Raw genomic sequence first — 24,844 nt, 5'->3', positions numbered from 1 at the left:
ACTCAATCTCTGTTGAGACGATACTCAACTTTCCATTATATTACTTGTTGATTGTATACACTTGCACAATTTTTTATCAATAGTTTATTCTGGAACTGAATAGTTATTGAGCTCAAATCTATAAGTAGATTATAGATTAAATATTCAATAGTGAATTAATAGTACTTAAGGATCAAAAGGTAATTAGAAGAGTAAAACGGTAATTTTTACCAACTCTAATTAACAAACCAATAATGGAGGACAAAACTACATATATTGATTAAATCAATAGACTACAAGAAAAAACTCTGTAAATATAATTCTATAAATACTGAGAGTGCAATTCCATATTTATAGTGGAGTAATCATGGAATTAATAAATAAGATTATTGTATTAAAGAGTTTGATTAATAATCTGGTTTATTGGAGCTTCGTATTATTGGTTCATGGTCCCCAGATCACCTCTGTCCTACACTGTCAAAGGTAAGGATGTCAAAAGAAAGATTTGTAGAAAGAAGGACTAAATTGCAAAGGAATTAATTTTCTAGGGCAAGGAAATAATTATGTGATAATTATGGGTACTTGATTAATTGTGAATTAATTAATTATTAGACTATAGAGTTTTTATTTTGAAAAACTATAGGTTAAGATTAATATTAATCTTGTTTGGATTAATATAAAGAGAGATAGTAATTAATATCTTATTTAGAATATGATATTTGTTTGTTTAATTTAAAACTGATATTTTAAGATAAAGTTAAATTTGAATTAACTGAAATTTATGTTGGGATAAATATATTGTTTTAAAAGTTCATTAGACAAACAAATGAGAAAATTAGGAAAACCCTAATAAGGTTGTGCGACACACATTGTACAGCACAGTGTATGGCGCCTAACTGAGGGATTTTTATCCCTCGGATTTAAATTTTGAATTTCAAATAAATTTGTTTAATCAGTTATTTAATTATTCTTTTTTAATATGATTTAAATAAATAATTAAATATAAATATCAGATTAGTTTTAATTTGAATTTTATTTTTAGTAAAAAACGATTATTTAATTAGATTAAATAATTTTATGTAAGTCTTTTTGTACATGACTTTCAGAAGTTTTTTTTCATTATTTTTATGAGATTAAAAATATAGACTCTCTCTCTCTCTCTAAAGCGATAATTTTCTCTAAACCTTAAAGCTATTATAAACCTCTTCTCTCAGTCAAACCTCTCTAGATCAAATGTGTTGAGTACATCTAGAGAGTCAAATATATCAATCTTTTGAATCCTACATGCTCACACACGTCCTGGTGTGTTTGAGGATTAGTCTGGATGATCAAGGTGTGAGCTTTTAGATTACTAGATAGGAAGATCGTTGATTTTATACAAAAATATTCAAGGACACTTGATAGGCTACAAGAGGAAATCCCTGATCCATTTTGTATGTGATTTAATGTTTATATATGTATATGATCTTGGCTGGTATTAATTTTTATTAAAATGGGTCCATATATTTTGCTATGCACCTTTAATTTGATCATTTAATACCATCAATGTGATCTCGAACTACTTGAGTTCGACTGCCCATTTCAATAGTCTTCCTAATGCTTTAGGTTTCAATAATATTTGTCACAACGGCTGATTAGTCAGCACATGTATAGGGTGTGCTTGAAATTAGGGTTGAAGTTTTCGAGATGCATGTATTAAGAATAATGCTTGTTTTTCCATCAGTGGATATCTTGATTCTGGCCCCAGTAATCTTTTGGTAACATAATAGAGAGGCCTTTGTACTTTGTTATCCTCCTAAACAAGAGCAGCATTGATTGCATGCTCAGTTGTAGCGAGGTATAAGTACAAGATGTCCCCGTGACTAGTTTGTATAAGATAGGTGGCTCAGCAAGATGCTTTTTGAGAGCCTAAAAATCGAGCTTGCACTCATTTGACGACTCAAAATTTTTTCCCCCTCTCAAAAGATTAAAGAATGGTAGGCACTTCTCTATATATTTTGAGATGAACCTACTCAATGTCAACATGTGTCCAGTTAGACTTTGGACATCTTTATGCTTTTAAGGTGATGGCATACCAATTAAAGCTTTTATCTTATCCAATTTTTCCTCGATGCCTTGAGCATTCCCTATAAATCCAAGAAAATTTCCCGAAGATACTCTAAATGAGGACTTTTGTGGGTTGAGTCTCATGTTATATTTTCGATGTATAGAAAAGCATTCTGTGAGGTCATCAACATGGGTATTATTGTGTTTGGACTTGACTAGCATGTCTTCTAGATATACTTCCATGTTTATTTCCTATCTATTTAGCAAACATCCAATTTACCAATCTCTGATATGTAGCCCCAGCATTTTTGGGCCCAAAGGACATGACATTGTAACAATATAGCCATTTATCTGTCATGAAGCTTGTATGGTCTTGGTCGGGTGCCTGTGTGGATATCTATTTATATCTAGAATATGCATCCATGAATGACATGATACTGTGACCCGAGGTTTCACTCACGAGCTGATCGATTTGAGGCAGAGGAAAACAATCTTTCAGGCATGCTTTGTGGAGGTCCGAATAGTCGATGCATGTTTGCCACATGCCATTTGGTTTCAGGAAAAGTACTGGGTTTTCTATCCATTCTGGGTAGAAAGCATATCGGATAAACAAATTTTCATTTAATGTGTCAACTTCGTCTTTCAAGACTTTCTTCTCTCGTCGTCAAAGAGTCTTCTCTTTTGCTGTTTCAGAGGTAAGCTTTTACTGATGTTTAGTGCATGGCTTATAACAGTGGGTCCAATCCCAACCATATCTAAGTGTGGTCATGCAAATACATCCCGATTTTCCCTCAGGAAGTGAATTAAATGTGTAAAATCCTAAATTGGCTATCTATTTTAAGTGTGTTTTATATAGTCCAAGTTTCCTTATTTATTTATTGCAACTTTGTTTATAATAAGCATGTCTATTATGGAATTGATCACTGCATATTTCCCTTAATCTTATTAGATATAAAAAGAGGAAACTAAATATTCTTTGTGCCCAAGTGAATTTCGTAATAAACCTAGTTTGGGTTTATGTCCAGGTTCACTACAAGAAAAAATGCTTTTAATAACACCAAAAATGTGTTATCAAAACCTACGATAACACTTTCTGATGTGTTAAGATATACTATGTTATCGTAGGTCAGGGTACTTTACATAACACTTTATCAGTGTTATACAGATGTGTTATTGTACTGTCAACGATAACACAATTTATGTGTTATTTTAATATATAGATAAGTGTTGAATTATGTTATTTATAGTCGATACTATAACACTATTTTTGTGTTATTCTACACTTTAGTATAACACTTTTTTTGTGTTATACTACACTTTAGTATAACACTTTTTTTGTGTTATACTATACTTTAATATAACACATTTTTTGTGTTATACTACACTTTAGTATAACACATTATTTGTGTTATATAATGAAGTTTGCATAACATAATTCATTGCATAAAAAGTGTTATTGTAATATATATTATAACTAAATTTTCGTATTATTGTTGTATTTAGATATATTTAAATTCTCATTATATATTTTATTTATATTACACTAATTTATTCTATTATATTTTAATTTTTTTATATGATTAAAATTAGCTTTCTAATATATACTAGCATCATCAAATGAACTTGATTTTCAAATAACAAAAAGTAAGAACATTCAACACTGTCATCAACAACAAAATATTCTTTAAGTATTCAAGGAGTCTAAAAGGTACTACTTTCAACACAAAGAAATAAACAAAGTAACTACTTTCAAGGAGTCTTAAGTATCCTTTTATACTTCGCTTGTCATATCTGCAAAATAAACAAAGAAATATTTTATTGTTATTTTCTAGCATCACAAATTACTTATAGAAAAATGCTATGGAAATTATATCCAAGAAAGGACACCACATACAAAATAATAGATTCACAACTACACCAAAGCAAACAAAGAAATCAAACACTAAATTTTAAGACATTAGTTATTTTTTGAGTATGAAAATGTACCTCTTGGAATAACTTTTTTAGAAGGCCATGCAACTGTGGGACCAACTGCTTCTTGTATTGTAAGCATCACATGATTAGGATGAAATAAGTAAGACTCTGGTACAATAGCAACATCAACCCATACTCGCATAAAGTCTGGTCCAAGAGGCTTTCCATGTACAGTTATATTTGGATCACTAGAATCCCAACGACCTTCAGCAACAATTGCATCTGCCCAGTCAAGCAAGTAGCAAGCATTCTTCCCTTCTGTAAAGTTATGTCTTTTTTCTAGTGCAATACTCTACCAAATTTATTTTAAAGACAATATATTAGTTTCTGTAATTGTTCTTCTAAAATGAAAATTTAAAACAATAACAACTTTTATAATTTACCTTAGGGAACTGAATATTGTTTGACTGCAGTACATTGCGAGACTGTCCTTCGCTTGGTGCCACTTTACCACCAACCTAAATATAAAACCAAGATAAGTTTTATTGGAAGAAAAGAAAACTAAGATTTATAAGTGCAAACTCTCTAGCTTTATGCTCATATTCCACCGTTACTCTACAATTTTAGAGCATACGTCAATAATCAAGCACTAACACTTAAACTTATATCCAAAATAAACTATATGATTTTGGTTACTAACATGTTAAGATGGATCCAACTTTTATCCATCTCCAATGAATTTGTATTTGATGTTGTTCTCTTACTAAAATCTTGTTTTTTGTCTGGGTTTAACAACTGTTAGACAAGACAATCACATTATTTGCGGTTGTAATATCAGGGTCATGACAAGGTCATTCACACACTTGCTTTTAAAAGAAAACATGCCTTGGTTGAATTTCAGTATATTTGGGTTATTGAAGTTTAAAGCTTTATTGAATTTCATTCAGGGGCAGAGTTGCTTGTTCAGAGTTAAATGATCACTTTTGCTGAAGATTCTAGAGTGGAGTTAATTACTTAATTCCAATTTACAAATTTGTTCTAGTTCCCTGTAGAGTGTTTGGGATTTCTTTATGGTCTCGTACCTTTTCTGATTGTTAATGGATATAAATTTATAATTGATTCCAGATTTGTGGTTTATAGATAGAAAATAAAATAGAACTTTAGATAGAAATAGAATAATAACAGAGAAGGTGAACATTTAAAGAGAATCAAGAGAGGAAGAATTCAGCAATTCATTCATTTCTTACTAGTGTCAAAAACAGTGGCAGAGCAAATTCCTCTTTGTAGTAGGGGTAAACTAGGAAATATAAATTATAATAGGCAGAATAAAAATAATTATAAAATATTGTTGAAAAAATTAAATTTTTATGGGGACAAAACATATTTTTTAACTAAAGTTTACTTGTAAATTATTAATAAAAAATTTAAGTGGGGCCTTGCTCCTCCCTGGTCAAAAGCACTGTTGGCCTATTTATAGATAGGAAAATAAACTAAACTAGCAATTATAAAAACAGAACCCACGCATTCTATCACTGGAACCGAAATAATGATGGGAAAAAAGTACCAACTGATGATGTGATATTCCACAATCAGTACTGGCAAGTGCTCATGTTCCCTCTTGCATACTTGCACAATGTAAAACTACTTGAATCCCTGGTTTCATTACTCAAATCGTTTAAAATACCTTCTGGTTCGAAATAGCATTTTGTACTAGTCTGATTATTTCTTTTCGTCGAGTATTTAGGAGTACTGAAATATGTTTCTGCCATGATTAATAAGTACTGTTTCATGGGTCATAAAACATTAAAACTTTGGCTGTTAATCATGGCAAGCAACATGGGGAGGAGGCGACTGAAGAAGAATTGTTCTAAGGCCGGAGAGGAATGAATTTCTTAAAATATTTGGATCATATTGCTTAAACATTTATCAGATCACGCTTTCTAGAAGACAACAATTAAGTTCATGGATAATTTTCCAATATATGCTTGGCTCGTTAGTTTGTGCAGCATATGAAAGGTGGTAATGTTACTATTGTACCATATACTTAGTTGTAAAAAGTAATTGAAAAGAAAAAGTATGGTAGTTGCCATTGTATTCGAATTTTGAAATCTGCTGGGTTTCAATAAATTAAAATTTTGGAATAGTTTAACATTACTAAACTTTCATTTTATTTTTTCGTACTCCAACAAATTTTTAGTTTTTACTATATTAGTAGTGATAGAAAAAATTGAAACAGTTCTCTTTTTAGACTTGTCAGTAATAAATTGTAATACTAGATGGAATACAATGTTGCTATAATGAGTTTTAAATTAACAAGTGCTCCTCATTTATTTATTATTGTCAATATATATATATAGGAAGATCATTTAAAGCCTAAAAATAAATAATTTTTCTTGAATATATTAGTAGCTGGCTTCCATGCCATTATATGAGATTAAAATTATAATTTTTTTGGAGTTATCCTCTCTATTTTATTAGTTCTTTGGACGGGGACCTGGGAAAAGTAGCAAAATGTTGAGTGTTTGTGCTGAGTGTTGTGTTTTGGGATTCTTGTACAAGTCTGGAAAGACAGGTTGCTAGTTTATGGTGCTATTGAGACTAGGTACTATCTGTGGTATATTATGACTAACCTTTCTTCTGTTTCTTCTTAGTGCTATTGATTCATCTAGTTAGTGGTTTTATTTGTTAACTCTAACTTAGTTATAAACATCCTATATTTATTTGGTTTCAGTCTAACTTTGAAACCTGTCCAAATAAGAGAGTTACATTTGCTATGTTTAGATTATTGATAAGGCAGCCTCTCTTGATAAATACAACCTAGAATAAAAGGAAATATATATAAGAAGGGAAAATATACTGAAGTTATTAAGATGCGGATTCCCTGATTACCCCTAAGAAATTTTAAGCAAGTTTACCATCTTTTGAGCTCGTTTAAATGCCTTATGGTGCTCTTAGTTTGTTCTGTTTATTGATTCATTAAGTCTGTTTCAGAGAATATTTTGACTTACTGAGCTGTAAAATAGAACGATCAAATTTTTATTTTTATAAAATTCTTGGATTTTAATGGTCATTGGAACATAAGTTCAACGTCTAGCCACCCAAATTGGAAGGGATAACTCTTCAATAGCAAGATTGAAGCTTAATATGCTAATTGCATTCTTGTTCAAGCTGCAATGTTTTGATTATTAGTTATGCTTTAATTGATCATTGAAACTGTGTTGATGTTAAATTAATGGCTGATTGTACATGCATATGAATTTACATGATTGTTAATAATGGAATCCAACATTCCATATGTAAAAATCTTGATTTTGTAAGAAAATGGTTAGGAGCTGACTTCTAGTGGGTTAAACGAGTTATGGGTCAAACTAATTATGAATTTTCTTGTATTTTATCTTGTATTTTAGGATGTATAGATGTCCATAATGTGTAAAAACATGCAAGAAGGTTTTGAATTGACCAAGCGATAGCCTTTGCAAAATTTGTGTGTAGTCTGGGATAAGCATTTAAAAAATGAGGTAAATGGCTGATTTTGGACAATTATTTCGGTGGAAAAATCATTGCATTTTTGGATGATTTTTGGAGAATATATTATCTTAATATTTAAGAATCAAATGGCCAAATTTCAAAGGAGAATTTTAAAAGGGCTGTGAGTTATGAATTTTCAAAATTTGATAGAAATTTATGAGAATTTACCATAGTTTCTGGATAGCCAACTTTGAGTATCCATTTTACCAAGTAAAAATGCCTAAAATGATTTTATTTTTGGTGTGAGTGTTTTTTTCACAGCCTATTATGGTCCTAAAAATTTTTGGACCAAATTAATAAACCAAATAGATTTTATAAAGTCTCAAAATTTGTTAAAAAGATTGTCATATTCCTAGACAGCCTTAAAGTAAGATTTTTTAAAATAAATGTCACTAAGTAAAAATAATTATTTTTGTGTCAAATTTTACAAGAAACTTCTTGATATAGCCAAGGTTAATTCTGTGAAGATTGAGAATTTTTGGAGATGTAGTTTTCCAATTATAATTTTCAAACTAATCCACTTATAACTTAGGACTTATAAAGTTTATACTTAGAGAAACATATGAGGACTTTTCTAAGTATTTAACTAAGAAAGCTACAAATTTATATTGGTAATGGTAAAATTTACGTTAGCACACCAAATGATTATTAAGATTAATTAGATATTAAAGGGGTAATATTTTAGTAACTCACTGTTTTATTTAAGAGAAAATTTAAAAAAGGTCCAATACCCTAACTTTTAGAGTGCCTATATTTTCAAAAGTAGGTGTGATTTTTTCATTAAAGCTTTAGCACATGTAGACATTTTACTTTTTTAAGGAAAAGGGTTTTGGTATATGTATAGTTTGTCTTTTAATTTGAGCAATATTATCTCAATCAGATAATTATCACCTCTTAACAGAATTATAATGTTTTTTTACTGTCTATGGTTTGTTATGGTTGATATTCTTATTCATTGCTCACTTTGTTTTGACAGACTGTATTATGTATATCTAAGTATGTTTGAGAAATTATAAGCCTACATTATTTGTATCAATGAGAGTATTTTTTGTAAATTCTTATGTATTTACACACATAATTTCCACAACATGAAAGAAGTGATTTTAAGCATTCTATAATGTAAGAGTTTGTACTTTATAAATGAACCTAAAATAACTGAAATAAGTAATCTGGTTTAATGGATTTAGTGTTAAGCTTTAAAAAATTAATAGAGATAATTTACCAGCTATGAGTCATTGATGTATTAGTTGTAGAAGGAGTAACAGAATTCTTAAAATAATTACACATGATAAATTATAAATTGAACTCAGCCCAATTTTTTTCTTTTGCAAAATGGTGTTAATGTGTATGGTTTATTATGGTTAATATGGCTCACTTTGTTTTGTCAGGCTTTATGTATACTGAGACTCTAAGAGTGGAACTATTTGTGCAAGATCATTAGAATTGAACACTTTGAAGGAAGCATGTTGAAATCAGTTACCAAATAAAAGGTCTTGTTACTTCTGTTTTCTTAACTTACTTTTGTTAAGTGTGCATAAAAGGCTAGTTCAAGAGATTCTAGTGTTGTTTTTTATTTAAAAATCAGATTCTAAAATGGTAGCCACTAACTAATTGGGTTTGGATCAAAGACAAGATTTTAGCTTGGGTTGTGGCAATTAAATCTAATCTATACATATGGAAATAATGAAAACAATATGACTAAATGAAAATTTTAATCTATACATATAATGAAAAATCTAATCTATACATATAAAAGCTTACCTAACCATCTATCAATACCAAGTCAAAAAATTCAAACAACACACAATAAGTTTTCTTCCTTATATCACCGCAGCACACAAACAAATTTTCCAGAACCTACTTCTCTAATACACACAAGTATTCAACATTCCGTTATCACCGCAGCACACAATTTTAATCTCAGAACCTACTTCTCTATGGATGAATATTTAAGATATTCAAACTCCTCTAACATTTTAAAGATATTAATAATAAGAGTTAAAAGAGCAAATTCCGTACCTCTTGCAAATTACCTTTGCAATGCTCCTTGCCAATTCGATCCCCAACCTAAAGAATATAATCAATACTTAAAAGATTAATACAAAATAAAAATTTGTCAATAGATATTAAACAAGCATGTATGATAAACTAACAAACTAAACAACATGGCAAGCAAGCTCAAACAACCAAAAATAAAAGTTGGAATATGACCAATCAGAATAAGGCTTAATTGTTCAGTGGATGGGTTTAAACTTTACAAGAGTGATATTGCATTGAAATATTGGGCTTTCTATTTTTCTTACTGTTTTCTGAATCTGAAGAGATTTTTCTTACTGTTTATACTGTTCAGTGGATGCTTTCTATACGTGTTTAGTGTAAAGCAGACCCAAAGTTGGGTTCCCCTTAAAAAAAAGAGAAAGAAAAAGAAAAAAGAAAGACCCAAACTAAACAACATTGTTGTTCCATTGCTTCATGTATGGTTGTTGTATCATGTTCTCTCATGCTGTTAAAGAAAGTGATATTAAACTTGATATTTTCACACGAACAAAAAAACAGATGAAACTTATGAAAAGATTAAAATAAAATCATCAAATTATATATTCTCTTTTGTATAATGGTTTTGAAAATATCATTTAGATTGACTGAGGATGATACAATCCAAGCAATTTCCTGTTCTGTAACTAGTAAAAATACTAAAACAGGTTTAATTACAAAAAAGGAAAAAAAACACATTAAGCAAGCGGAATTAAAAATTCAATGATGATATAATTATTGATTTAATTCATACAATATTTTATTAACAAGCAGAAACATCGTAATAGATTCCATGAAAAGATTAAAAAAAATAAGTTAGGATTTCTTAATGTCTATGCTTTAGAAACCATGTGAACAAATGGCTTCTCTATGTATTGACATAAAATCAGAAAATATATTCATGCATATTATATTGGAATGTTTCTAGAGAATGTTAATTGCATTTTTTGAGTTGTATGTCCATTCCTCTTCAATTTTTCCTTAATGCTTTTATCTCTTTAATAAGAAATAGAATATCATGTCAATGATACTACAAGCAATTCTAACAAGAAAAAAGATGAAGAGATTGAGAAAAGAAATCTAGTATATACAAGTAGGAATAATATCATGATGCACATGATGTATGCTAGGTTTAGATAATTGCAAGCTAGAAAGAGTAGTTTCATTAGAAACCTGAGGGGCATCTCAAATACCTATCAAATTCTTCTATGCAGGAAAGTCCTCCATCTGCTAAAACTAGGGCCCCAGCTTCCAACATCCATTCTCCTGCATATAGCACAAATATAGTAAAATTATTTAATCAAAATATTACCATTAATGTCATACAATATTTAAATACGATATAATAGCTGATTGTTACAAGGAGAATTCCATAAACATATAAAGAACAAAGATGTAGTACAGGTACAATTTGAAGCCAAGGAACTAAAACAACTTGTCACGAAAATACAAAAACATTCTATCAAAGATAGACCAAACCACCTTTATTTTAACATGCTTTCTAAAATATTAATTGTGAACACAGGGTACAAGCTTACAAGAACCCAAATTTAGCAAAAGATGAAGACAGAAAATCACTACTTTCATATCACAACCATCTGATCAGATTATTTAGCCCCATGGATGCAAGAATTGGAGTTTTATGATGAAAGATTTGGTTATCATAACAAAGATGTTCTCAGTCATTGAGAGAGTTACTGACTTGAAGTGTGAGCAAAAAGGGAGATACAGAGAGAAAAGTAAGAGCAGAGACAATGAGATGGGGAACAGGACTAGGATGTGCAAGGTGGTGGCAAACCATGCAAAAAGTTAACGCAAACTAATCACAACTTCTGTCAGATTCCTTACTCCATGGATACAAGTTTAGGATGGAGAAATGAGAAACATACCTCCATCCTTGACTGCAGTGACAGTGAGTCCAACACTAGTGCTTCCTAAGCCAGTAGTGACAACAAATCTGTTACTTAACTTTGCAGCAAATTTCAAGAACTGAGATTTCCCGGTACCTGAGAAAAGCCTTAAAAAAATTTACTACATATATACATATACATGTAACTTTTTTCGTATAATGCTTTAATGATTACATACAGATTCAAAAAAAGAATCTGAACTCATTAGCAGTTGTTCACCAATGATAGTAATATAAATATATATATATTTGGGTATATTGAAATAATAAGATAACTCCCACCTATATAATGAGCAAAATAAAAGGACCAGAAACCCCAAGGGAAGGGTAAAGCAACAAACAATTAAACTGAGCTGCATTACTCAAGCCAAACAAGAATAAATTAACAAGGACTAGAGAAGAATTTTCAGCTTTGAAAAACTATTTTTATTGGAAAAATTAAAAATGGTTGGGCATTTTTCTATTTTTCAAGGAAAATTTCAGTAATTCTAATTTTCTGTAGTTATAATTAATGTAGCTAATGCATGTGTTACCCGAAAAGACAAATTATAAAATGGCGTGCAATCCATATCTCAATTGTTATAAGGGAGAAAATACCTCTTATACTAATAACCATTAGAATAACACCCAACAAACACATCAAGAGCACAAGAACATATCAAATGCATCAATACAAATATTTAACATGGTTTGGCAAATATTGCATTTGTCCATGGATCCAACCAGCAAAGAAATGTCTTCTATTGAGAAAATAAAACCCTGGAGTTTTGAACTATTTAAGTCCAGTCCTGGAGACTTCTTCTATACTTTCTTGCTCTCGAAATTTCTCTCTAAAATTTATATTTTCCCACCCTTAGGCTTTTTACATTAGTTACCCTACCTATTATTTGCATTAAAGGACCATTCAATACAATACTATGGATAACTTGTTTGTAATAACCCTAATTGTATTGTACAGGAAAATTCATATAGGTTACAGGCTTTAGACACTCATAAAATATCATTAATCAGTTAGACAAAATACAATGGTGTTCTTATTTTTCTAGATTTAAGTGATTGTTAATTTCCTATCAGAATTTTGAAGAAAATAAAGCTTCTTCAACTGAAGCATAGCATAAATGCAGTAGTCTTGAATTGATAGAATTTTATTTAAGTAATGAACCCTATAAGTATGCAATGAAAATCGAAAAGGTACCTGGGTCTCCAGCCAAAACTAAATGAGACTCTCCTCGTACCTTGGTTCCAGAAGCATAAACACGTTGCACACCTCCAATAAGTGTTAATGCAACTAAGTTGAAAAAAGAGAAGGTGCTGGTAGTGAATGTTTAACAGTCATTCAAAATCTTTAACTTAAGATAAACAAATCATGAATTTATATGAGAAAGCTATGTACCTGCAAGCTTTATAGTGAAGAGTCCAAAAATTTGTGGACAAACACCTTGTAATATTGCATTTCTCCCTGAATAATTTTCATTAAAAAAATTGAAGTCATAACAGTCTTACATATAAGGGGGCCTAGTTTCCAATATTTTATTTTTTTAATGAAGATCTCTAATTGATTGATGCTTAAGAATTGATAGAAGAACACTCATTTATAAAATGATATATATTAATCAACGATGCCTTACCTTTCAAAAGGGTATCCTTAAACTCATTCCAAAATTGATTGAATTTCATAATGACATCATGAGGAATAGTAATATCCGATTTCAACTCATTTGTTCTCCTAAATATGTGTATAAAAAGTATGTCAAGTGCATATAGTAACCAAAGCTTCACTCCAAAAAAAAAAAAGAAAGAAAGAAAGAGAAAAATTTCTAACCAATTTTGATACTTAGATAAGTTGAAATACAAAATTGCTTTCTACTTTATGGTTTTTTCCAAAAACCTATTCGCATTATTTTAATATAGAAATATATTTGTAAGTTTGTAACAAGTTTTGAGCCTCTTTTCAGTATCGATAGTTATTTCTATCTATATGATACTACTTTAGCATCACTTAAAAGAGTTACCACCAAATCATTTTCTATCCCTTCGAAACATCAACTAGCTGCATAAGTGAAATCCCATGCATCATAAGAAAGATGGGATCAAGGTTCACCAAGGCTAAGCAGAGTTTATGAAATTAAAAGAACTACCTCTCTTTAGTACCATGTATGACTCCAATGGAACAACAACCATCTCAACAATGAAAAATGTTTCTTCTTTCAAACAGAGCTGTTACATTTACCTCACATGATTAGCAATCAACACAGGATCAAGGTCGCAGCGAACATCTTTTAAGTCAGGCGACCACCTTGCAGTTAAGACCCCAGTGACTATAACGTCATCTGTAAAGCAACATATCATTACCACCATTATGAACACAATAGAATTAAAAGGGATAAATAATAAAGCAAAATCTGATGCAGAATTAAATAGGAAAATATCAAGCATATTTGAGAAACTTCACCTACAATATAAATATAATTAGTTGATAGATTCAATATAGGGAAACACTTACAATGGCAAACATACTTTTGAGAACATCAAGTTATACAGCATGTCTAATAAATTTTTATTGATTTATTGTAGAAACTGGTACTATAAATTTGGACTGCTCTTTATCCAGCTAATAAAAAGTTCTACCTTGGATTTGAATAAACAGAATTTCATACTCTTATATATCAAACTGGTAGACACAAATTACTTCTAAAATTAAATTTCTCTTGAAGTTTAAATTGTATTATCACAAGTCCCTAAACTCATTAATCAACTATTATACTGTTCTTGGTCTAGCAGTTAGAAATCTTCCAATATTTGGGAAGGAAAGGTGGCGTGCTTTCCATCAACATAATTGTCATTTTCTAAAATCTGGATCAAACATAGTAAAAGAAAGTTGAAAGATCATTTATGATATGAATTAAAGTTCAGGAAGATATTAAGAGAGCTAAGGAGGTTCTATAATATCTGCTGAATAAGTTATACTTTAATTTGTATGAACAAATAACTGTAAAGCAAGAAAAAGTGTCCGAATAATTCATAGTGATGTTTCAAACAATGAAAATAGAAGTAATCTAAGATGAAGTTTCCCAAAAGGACACGAGAAATCAGTGATAATAGGAACTAAATTCAAGAAAACTAAAAATCTAAAATCACAAGAATGTGGTACCTCCTGCTTTAACAACATCAACAAGATCATCTTTTAGAATGACGAGGATTGAACGAGGAATAGCCCCGACCCCTAATACATGTGTACTTTCTTGAATTTTGATTTCCTGATAATCATGGCATGTTATCGAATTTCGATCTCTGTTGTTCAAAGGACCAGAGCTATAATTAGACTCAAATAAGCTACTAGTACCCAGAGAGACATGTAGCACATAAGCAAAAGAATACTATATTTCAAAATGTAAATTCTGAAACAAATGATCTTTGAAATTGAAGTTCAATCAAAATATTAGTATACTTTCATCTTTTTGATTAGAAAGATCTTATAAGTAACAGTCACAGCATAGCAACATTAACTGGTTGAGCTAGCACTGGAGAATATATATACCTGCATTGGGCAATAAGATGGCAACTGAATGGAGTTTCTAGTTTCTAACTCAGGATAAACTAGGAAGCTGCACAAAAACAAAGTTCAGCATCAAAAGAAACTAATTTTAATACAACAAAGTAAGAGACATAAACCCTAGAGATGAATGAAATGAATACTTCACACTACCCAAATTGTTTGTCGATATATATTTAAAAATCATCCATCAGCTGCATGATTAAAATATTTCACATTATCTTTGTCAAACTAATCAAAATGGCATTAAACCATCATTCAAGGCAATACGCAAAACAGAAATAGCTGTTTCTAAACGAGTCACTTTTCAAATTCTAAAAGAGTAGACATTTGATTATTCTAACTAATTAGAAATGCCAATAGAAGAGGCTCCTCCATTGATAGAGCAAAGGAGAACTTGGTACAAAGAAAGGGCTGACCTGCAAGAGCAAGCTACGGGACCTGCAAGACTGAAGAAATGCAGAACAAATGCAGATTAGAAACAAATGTTCGATAAAACAGAGCAACAATCTACACAAAATCCACACTTCAATAACAAAAACAAAACAAGCTATGGGAAGACATGCAAGAGGACTTACCTGCAAGAGCAAGCTACGGGAAACACCGAGAGACCGAGAGAGAGAGACCGAGAGAGATAGGTCTATGGGAAACCGAGAGAGATAGACCAGGAACGGAAAGACTGAAGAATGATTGAAGATTGAAGGGACCGAGAGACCAGGAAGGGAAAGACTGAAGAATGATTGAGGAAATGGGTATAGGGGAAATGGGTACACGAGTTGAAAAAAGTTAAGTCATTTGGCGGTACTTTATTTTAAGATGCCACCTGAAAAAATTTTCACTTACAATAACTCTTTTTAAATTCTATTATAATGATGTGTTATGGTAATGGGTGTTTGGTGTAGTGGTTCTTCCATTTTTCTGATGCTACACGATTATTCTTTGTTACATTTGGAATATTCTCTAGTAAAGATAATTGGGAATTATTTTTAGAAACTTCCTGATTTGGTCTGATTGAGACCATGAACGAGATTGGCTAGCTTAGGGTTTCCTAAACTCTATAAACACCAGACCTAAACAACAGCTAGTCTCATCTCTTCACCACTCTAACGTTTTATATTTTGAAGAGTTCTTTTATATGTAAAGAGCAGTCTTTGTTCAACTATCTCTTTGTTTGTGTGTTAGAAATGTGCTATTTATTCTTAAATAGGTCATAAAGGTTGTGAATGTGACATACAATCATCGGGAGAAGATTTCCATAAGTCTCACTTCGGGAGGAAGAGAGCACTCATCAAGTTCAAAAGGGATTTCATGTTCTTGGTTGTTGACAGTAATAACTCGTCAATGAAATATGGATGGAAAAATCAGAAACTTGAATCAATATCTAATGAACACAAATGAACGTATAAAAACTTGAAAGAAAATTGCAAGCAGGAAATAGAAGATAAAAAGAAAACTCGTATATTGCCCTTAGATCAATCTAGTTTAACAAGAATTTTCCAACCCCCATCAATGATGAAGTGAGGTTCCCTTTATAGTGGGCTCTAATGGCCCCTGATACATTGTGGTCCTAGGGGACCAGATTGTTCACAAGTACGTGTCGGTGTGGTGGCACAGGTAGTAATTGTGTAGAAGGTCACGGTGTCAGCGCTGGTACGTAGCCAGGGTCCGTGACAACGCCTCCACTACTTAGTTAGTACAAGTGTCAAAGAAGTGGCAACAGACGTAGTGGCACAAGTGATTGTGGTGTCGACCCCGATACATGGTTAGAGACGTGCAGGTAGTGCCTCCACCATTGCTACTAACTTGTACCATCACTACTTGTCTAGTACAGACGTCAGAGTCATGCCTCTGTGCTCTTCATGGTTGTACAACCTGTTTCCGTACGTGTGCCTTGTACCTGAAGGTTGCTCTCGTATATCCAAGACACACCCTTGCCCCAAGAACCTTTTTATTTGGTTGAGTATAAAAGGACTTGTATCCTTGAGTGAGATAAGCATGTGGGAGTCGTGCCTCGCTAGTGACACCTTCCTTAGAAAATATAGAAGTGCCTCATCAGCGGGGCATATGCTCATATCATAAAGGCGTGGCCTCACAAGATGGGATGGTGCGCGTTCCTGGGCACCTAGGTGAGGCCAACCAGGCATGGCCTCGGGAGGTGTGAGGTGCGCGTCCCCAGGCACCTGGGCGAGGCTTGTAAGGTGTGGCCTCACGAGACGATGTGGTGCGCGTCCCTAGGCACCTGGGCGAGGCATGGCCTCGTGAGATGATGCGGTGCGCATCACTTGGTACCTACGTGAGGCCTACAAGGCATGTCCTTGTGAGACGATGCAGCCCACATTCCTGGGCACCTAGGGAGGCCTGCGAGGTGTGGCCTCACGAGACAATTTGGTTCGAGTCCCTGAGCACCTGGGTGAGGCCTACGAGGCATGGCCTCGTGAGACGATGCAACGCGCGTTCTTGGGCACCTGGGCGAGGCTTAGGAGACGAGGCCTCGTGAGATGGTGCGGTGCGCGTCCCTAGGCATCTAGGCGAGGCCTGTGAGGCGTGGCCTCGTGAGACAATGCGGCGCGCATTCCTTGGCACCTGGGCGAGGCGTGTTCATGAACAAGATTGGTTGGATTAGGGTTTCCTAAACTCTATAAACACCAGACCTAAATAGCAGCTAGTCTCATATCTTCACCACTCTAACGTTTTATATTTTGAAGATTTCTTTTATATGTGAAGAGCAGTCTTTGTTCAACTATCTCATTGTTTGGTTGTTTGCAGTGTGCTCTTTATTCTTAAACAGATCATAAATCTTGTGAACATGACATACAAGCTTCCGGAGAAGATTTGCATAAGTCTCATTTCGGGAGGAAGAAAGCACTCATCAAGTTCAAAAAGGATTTCATGTTCTTGGTGGTTGACGGTAAGAAATCGTCAATGAAATATGGATGGAAAACTCATAAACTTGAATCAATATATAATGAACACAAATGAGCGTATAGAAACTTGAAAAAAATTGCAAGCGGGAAATAGAACATAAAAAGAAAACTCATATATTGCCCTTAGATCAATCTAGTTTTACAAGAATTTTCCTGTAACGCCCTGGATAACCAAGACCGTTACACTGTGTGTTTATAAAGTGCCAGACTTGCTAACCAAGTCATTAGTATAAAATCATGTTACTGAAACTGTAACGCCCTGGATAGCCAAGACCGTTACACTGTGTGTTTATAAAGTGCCAGACTTGCTAATCAAGTCATTAAAGTAAAAGCGTGTTACTGAAATAGTAGAGGAACTAGGGTTAAAAGTGTTTTGGTCTCAAAAGTACGTTTTCATTACTAAACATTGTTTACGTACATGGGATCCCAAAATTGACAGTTTAAAAGCCATTTACAAAAGTTACAACGTTTAGATACATCAACTAGCCATACTAAGGCAAAAGCGAGCTGTTAGGTAATCTCTGTCCTGACACACTTCTCGACCGTGGTGATCGAACGGCTGGCTATGTACATTTCACCTCGGAGCTCTCCACCTCAGGCCTGGTCCAGCTTGCCCTTGCCCTTACCTGCACCAAGAAGCACCCGTGAGCCAAGGCCCAGCAAGAAAACATAGAAACAACAGAGCATGAACAACTAGCAACAAATCAATTACACATATAGCATCTCATCAACTCAAGTGTATCATCAATCAAGTATTTCATATACTAAGCATCTCAGCTCAAATACATAATGCACAGACGATAACCAGGGCTAGCGCTCACAGGCAGCTCCCTCTGTTATCCTATTATTTCCGGCACTCAATGGCCAATTCGCGCTCTGTGCGCTAAACCCATGAACGGTACTCTTAGACCGCTTATACGTGTCCCTTTCCATAATACCAACGATGACACAATACAACTTTTGGGAGCACTTAGTCCCATTCACAACCATACATTCGGGTGCAGTTTTCTTACCTTTCAATTCAGTAGCTTTAATCCTTCGACACCTTGAGCACGATCCCACTCGAGCCCTAGCGCTCACCTAAACACAATCATGGCCAAAGTCAACATCAACCCTCAAGTTCAAAACCTAGCCCCGGGGCCAATCCCGAGCCCCCGGGATGACCTAGTTCCACCAAACAAGGTGGTGGAACCAAACCCCAAACCTTAGGTCAAAAACCCTTGCAAATTACCCTAAAATCCCCTTCAGAAGGCAGGGTAGCGCTACAACGCTCTTGGGAGGGCGCTATAACGCTACAGACAGAAGCCAAAACCCTTCCAGCAAAATGGCCTAGCGCTACAGCGCCCAAAGGCTAGCGCTGTAGCGCTAGTCACAGACAGCCCAACACCCAAAATTTCCCTTATGCGATTTTCTCGAGCCAACCTCAACCAAACCTCTTCCAACTCTTACCCAAACTTAAAAACAACCTCATGAACACACTCCACTCATCCCAAACACCCTAACCATCTAAAATCCAAGCACATGCAATCACAAACTCAAAATTCACCATAGCCACCTCCAAACTCTAAAACCCAACATAAACCAGCTGAACATCAGAACTAAAGCTTAGAATTCATACCTTTGATAGAATTTTGCCCACAAGCTGTCCCTAGGCTCCCTTGGCTTGCTACTCCTCAGCCCTAAGCCTGAATTCCCCAAAGTTCCATTCAATTCAATTCAAGCACCACAACTTAAAAACCAGAAACAGAAATGGATGAACTCTAGAACCTTACCTCAAGTGTTGGTGAAACCCTGCTAAACCTCTGTCAATTCCTTAGTCTTAGGTCAAGATCCTTGATGTTTAGTTATCCCAGCTCTCCTCTAAGCTTTACTCCAGAAATTCTCAAGAAACAGGTGAAGGAAAGTGTAAACCGACTTTAGAGAAACTCTCTCTGTTTTCCCTCTTCCTTTTCCCTTCTTTTTCAGACTTCCTTGACATTCTATAAATTCCACTAACTTAAAACCTCAGTAATACCCATCCTTAAGAGTCCAATGACCTTTATGCCCTCCCAATTAACTCTAATCCTTTAGTCCACTTAAGGGCATTTTAGTCATTTTACCTAATTCCCGCTACTTCCTCGAATGTCTCTATTATTTCCCGCTTAATTCCCGATACCTAATTAATCACCAATAGCATTCCTCAATGTTACAATAATCTCCAGCTCATCCACTAAATTCCCATTTACACCCGTGAGCTCACCCCGAGCCGGGTATAAATCCCCGCTATGACTTTTCCGCTACTTAGCTCACTAGGATCGTCTCGAGTCACAGATCGCAGATATATCCACATAATAATGTGGTCTCAACAATTATCACATATATCAAAGCAGTTATGCCCTTAATGGCCAAAATTACGATTATGCTCTTCTACCCTAATCTGGGCCTACATGCATACAAACACGCATAGTCATGCATCTCAAGTACTCAAGTAATCATATAACATGCTTTAAATCATAATTATACATCTTAATCACTAAAATCACACGTAATCTCCATTATGCCCTCCAGGCATGCTAATCAAGGCCCTTAAGCCTTATTAGCGAATTTGGGTCGTTACAGAAACTGTAAAGGAACTAGGGTTAAAAGTGTTTTGGTCTCAAAAGTCACGTTTTCATTAGGAAACATTGTTTATTTACACGGGATCCCAAAAATATCAGTTTAAAGGCCATTTACAAAAGTTACAAGGTTCAAATACATTAACCAGCCATACTAAGGCAAAACGAGCAGTTAGGTAATCCCTGTCCTGACTCACTCCTTGACCATGGTGATCGAACAGCTGGCTATGTACATTTCACCTCGGAGCTCTCCACCTCAGGCTTGGTCCAGCTTGCCCTTGCCTTTACCTGCACCACATAGCACCCGTGAGCCAAGGCCCAGCAAGAAAACACAACAACAACAGAGCATGAACAATTAACAAACAAATCAATAACTCATTGTGCATCTCATAAACTCAGATATATCATCAGTCGGTATAATCAAGTATTTCACATACTAGGCATTTCAGTTCCTAAAACACAATTCACAAACGATAACCAGGGCTAGCGCTCACAGGCAGCTCCCTCTGTTATCCTGTTATCTTTGGCTACCAGTGGCCAATCTGCGCTCTGTGCGCTAAATCCATGTACGGCACTCTTAGGCCGCTTTTACATGTCCCATGGCATGATACCAACGTTGACACGATACAATCCTCGGGAGCACTTAGTCCCATCTCAATCATACAAGCGGGTGCATTTTTCTTACCTTTCAATTCATTGGTTTCCGATGCCACGAAGCCGCGAGCACGGTCCTCTACCCCGAGCCTCTCCAAAGTCCTAATCACAACACAAATGAAACATCCTTTGTCACTAATCAATACATAGCTACCTCCCTGGAACCAATCCCACACTCTCGAAACCCCCAAAACCCTAAAACAGTACACCGAGGACATCCCCCGAACCCCCAGAGCAAAGGCTCAAAATTGCAAATTCTGACATCCTGAAATCGGCCTTGCGCTGCGACGCAGCCCTGTAGGGCCGCGGCGCCCAGCAAGTCAGAGGACTCGCCCTACCCAGAAAATCAACCTCGCGCCGCGGCGCGCTAGAACAGCGCCGCGGCGCTCCTTCGCGAGCCCAGAAAATCTGGGTTTTCCCTGCGTTTTCCCCGAACCCAAATCACTCCAAATCATCCCAACTTCATACCCAAGCCCCAAAACTTATTTAAAACCCCACATAGACCAACCAAAAACCTGTAAATACTATAATCCAGCTCAACTACACAATCACCCACAGAATTCACACTTAAATTCAGATTCAAACCTTTGAACCAAAGCTTGAGAAATGTGTAAACCAGCCCCTTAAGATTCTTAAACCATAACAGCTACGAAAATTTGAACATGATACACTTTTACCTCAATCAAGAACCCAGCTTGAATTTCTCCTCAACTCTAGCTTCAAATCACCTTCTCCTTTTGATTACTCCAACTCTAAATTCATGCAAAACCAGCCACCAACTTGCTTCAATTCATATTCATCATCTAAAAATCAGGCTTGAAACTTAAACATATTATAGCTAAATCCTTACCTCTGAGTTTTCTTGGCCTAAGCTTGGTTGATAACTTCAAACACCCCTTGATTCTCCTTCCAAGAGCTAAAGTTCAGCTTCCCTTTTTCTATCTTTCTTTTGTTCTACTTCTAGGTCTCCAATATTCAGCATAAAACCAACTCCCAAAATGTTATACGTAAATGTATTTCCTTCAGCTCAAACTCATCTACTTACTGCCAAAAGACCAATTTATCCCTCTAATAATATCCCTTTCTAACTAGACCTCAAGGGCTTACTTGTCCTTTTACTGGTTTACAATTCTACCACCTCTCCAACAAAACTTGTTACACTCTATGGTTACTAACAGTCACACAAGTTACCAAATCACCAGTTACCATTATCTAGTTTTCTAGGACCGTCTCGACAGGTGCATCACATTGGTATCACCGCACCCACGTGGTACGATTCACATATCATAATTATCACATAACATAATACACATAGTCATATAACATGCTTAAAATCATAATCATGCATCTAAGTCATAAAAATCACACATAATTCCCATTATGCCCTCCCGGCACACTAATCAAGGCCCTTAAGCCTTATTAGCGAATTTGGGTCGTTACATTTCCTACCCCCATCAATGATGAAGTGGGGTTCCCTATATAGTGGGATATAATGGCCCCTAATACATTGTGGTCTCAGGGGACCAGATTGTTCACAAGTATGTTGTCAGTGTGGTGGCACAGGTAGTAGTGGTACAGATGCTCGCGGTGTCAAGGTCCATGAGAACGCCTCCACTACTTATTTAGTACAAGTGTCAGAGAAATGGCACTAGACGTAGTGACACAGGTGGCTGTGGTGTCGACCCTGATACAAGGTCGGAGACGTGCATGTAATGCCTCCACCATTGGTACTAACTTTTACCATCACTACCTGTCTAATAAGGACGTCAGAGTCTCACCTCTGTGCTCCTCATGGTCCTACAGCCTGTTCCTGTACCCGTGCCTTGTACCTAAAGGTTGCTCTCGTATAAGAGAACTTGCAGCCTTGGGTGAGATAACCATGTGGGAGTCGTGCCTCGCTGGTGGCACCTGTTAGGAAAATATGTATTTGCCTCAATAAAATTGTAAGATAATATAACTCTATGCAATAATATTATAAATAAATATAGATTGATTAAAAAGAGAGTTACAACTCTATAACTGAAAATACAAATAAAAGGAGAAGGAGATGTAAGATGATAGAAATAGAAAGTACGAATCTATTACAAAAAGATACAAGTAAACTAGAAGTGTTTGAACAAAGGAAATAAAAGGATTACAACTCTTAAACAAAAGTACAAGTAAATAGAACAAGAAGAAAAAGCAATAGAAGAAAATAAGAACAAGAACTAAAACAATCAACTCTCACTCACACAACCAAAGTGAAAAGCGTTGGGGAGCACCAACTTGAACAAGGTTGGAAACCTTTGTCCAAAAGCTTATTTCCCCCTAACTCAAGCACTAAGGGATCTCTCACAGATTTTGGAATAATCAAGCCTCAAGGTGTTTCTAGCCAAGTGCTCTAATGGATAGAAATGTTGTGTCTTTCAAGTGACCTATAGGCTCCTATTTATAGAGTTTAGAGACACCCTTTGAATTTCAAATTCCACCAACCACCATGGTTTTTACCAATGTTTAATTGGATTAATATGGAATTAAAAATGAGATTTGGGACTTATCTGGGTTTTTTGAGACATTCAACCAAGATTGGAAAAACTGAAAAAATTGGTCAGTTTTTGGCCTGTGGCCGCGGCCAGAGACATTAGTGGTCGCGGCCACTACTCTCTGTCCCACAGGCCGCGGCCACTGACCATTTTCAACACAAAATTTTGTGTTGTTTTTCCAAACGGTTCTAAACCCTCCCAAATGATTTTGTAACCCCCAAAACACATTATTAGGAATAAAATCATATTTCTAACAGTCATTTCTCAAATGGCTTTATGAAATTCATCTCAATATTGTGTAACACCAAATTTACACAATAAAGGGTAATATTTGGAAGTTACAAATTTGTAACACGAAATATGTTACATTATTTGGATATATCTCATATATCTAAATATTGTAACTCTTTATTATATGTTACAATATGTGACACTCTTTGTCACATTTATTTAATCTAAAACATTATATTATAATATTACATTATATTATAAAATAATATAACAACACCTTCCTTAGAAAATAGAGAAGGGCCTCATCAGCGAGGCATATGCTCATATCATAGAGGCGTGGCCTCAAAAGACGGGATGGTGTGCGTTCTTGGACACATGGGCGATGCCTACGAGGCATGGCCTCGTGAGGCGATGCGATGCGGGTCCCTGGGCACCTGGGCGAGGCCTGCAAGGCGTAGCCTCACGAGACGATGCGGTGCGCATCCCTGGGAACCTGGGCCAGGCCTGCGAGGCATGGCCTCATGAGATGATGCAGTGTGCGTCCCTGGGCACCTGGGCAAGGCCTACGAGGCATGGCCTCGCGAGACAATGCGGCCCGCGTTCCTGGGCACCTGGAGTGGCCTCGTGAGACGATGCGGTGTGCGTCCCTGGGCACCTAGGCTAGGCCTACGAGGTGTGGCCTCGTGAGACGATGCAGCCTGCGTTCCTGGGAGCCTAAGGAGGCCTCCGAGGCGTGGCCTCGCAAGACAACACAGTTCGCATCACTGGTCACCTGGGAGAGGCCTATGAGGCGTGGCTGCATGAGACGATGCGGCGCGCATTCTTGGGCATCTGGGCGAGTCCTGCAAGGCGTTGCCTTGCGAGACAATGTGGTGCACGTCCCTGCGAACATGGGCGACGCCTGCAAGGCATGGCCTCGCGAGACAAAGCGGTGTGCGTTCCTTGGCACTTGGGCG

The 24,844-nt window shown here is 35.4% G+C and overlaps 1 protein-coding gene across 1 annotated transcript; it reads right to left on the bottom strand.

Annotated features, from left to right (window-relative positions):
* Window positions 1-5,528: 5,528 nt before the first annotated feature.
* Window positions 5,529-16,775, bottom strand: LOC133779085 (probable DNA helicase MCM9). Its single transcript, XM_062219084.1, has 12 exons — window positions 16,767-16,775; window positions 15,400-15,473; window positions 14,949-15,015; window positions 14,562-14,787; window positions 13,641-13,740; window positions 13,039-13,136; window positions 12,804-12,869; window positions 12,606-12,698; window positions 11,391-11,507; window positions 10,695-10,767; window positions 9,907-9,970; window positions 5,529-5,720 (listed from the first exon to the last, which is right to left on the bottom strand). Exons 1-12 carry the CDS (start codon window positions 16,773-16,775, stop codon window positions 5,529-5,531), a joined length of 1,179 nt encoding a protein of 392 aa, XP_062075068.1.
* Between the last annotated feature and the right edge of the window lie 8,069 nt (window positions 16,776-24,844).

This window comes from Humulus lupulus, chromosome 5 (genome assembly GCF_963169125.1).
Source record: "Humulus lupulus chromosome 5, drHumLupu1.1, whole genome shotgun sequence".
Classification (NCBI taxonomy): Eukaryota; Viridiplantae; Streptophyta; class Magnoliopsida; order Rosales; family Cannabaceae; genus Humulus; species Humulus lupulus.
Note: the sequence above shows the minus strand (reverse complement) of the source record. Positions and strands in the feature narration are given on the sequence as shown.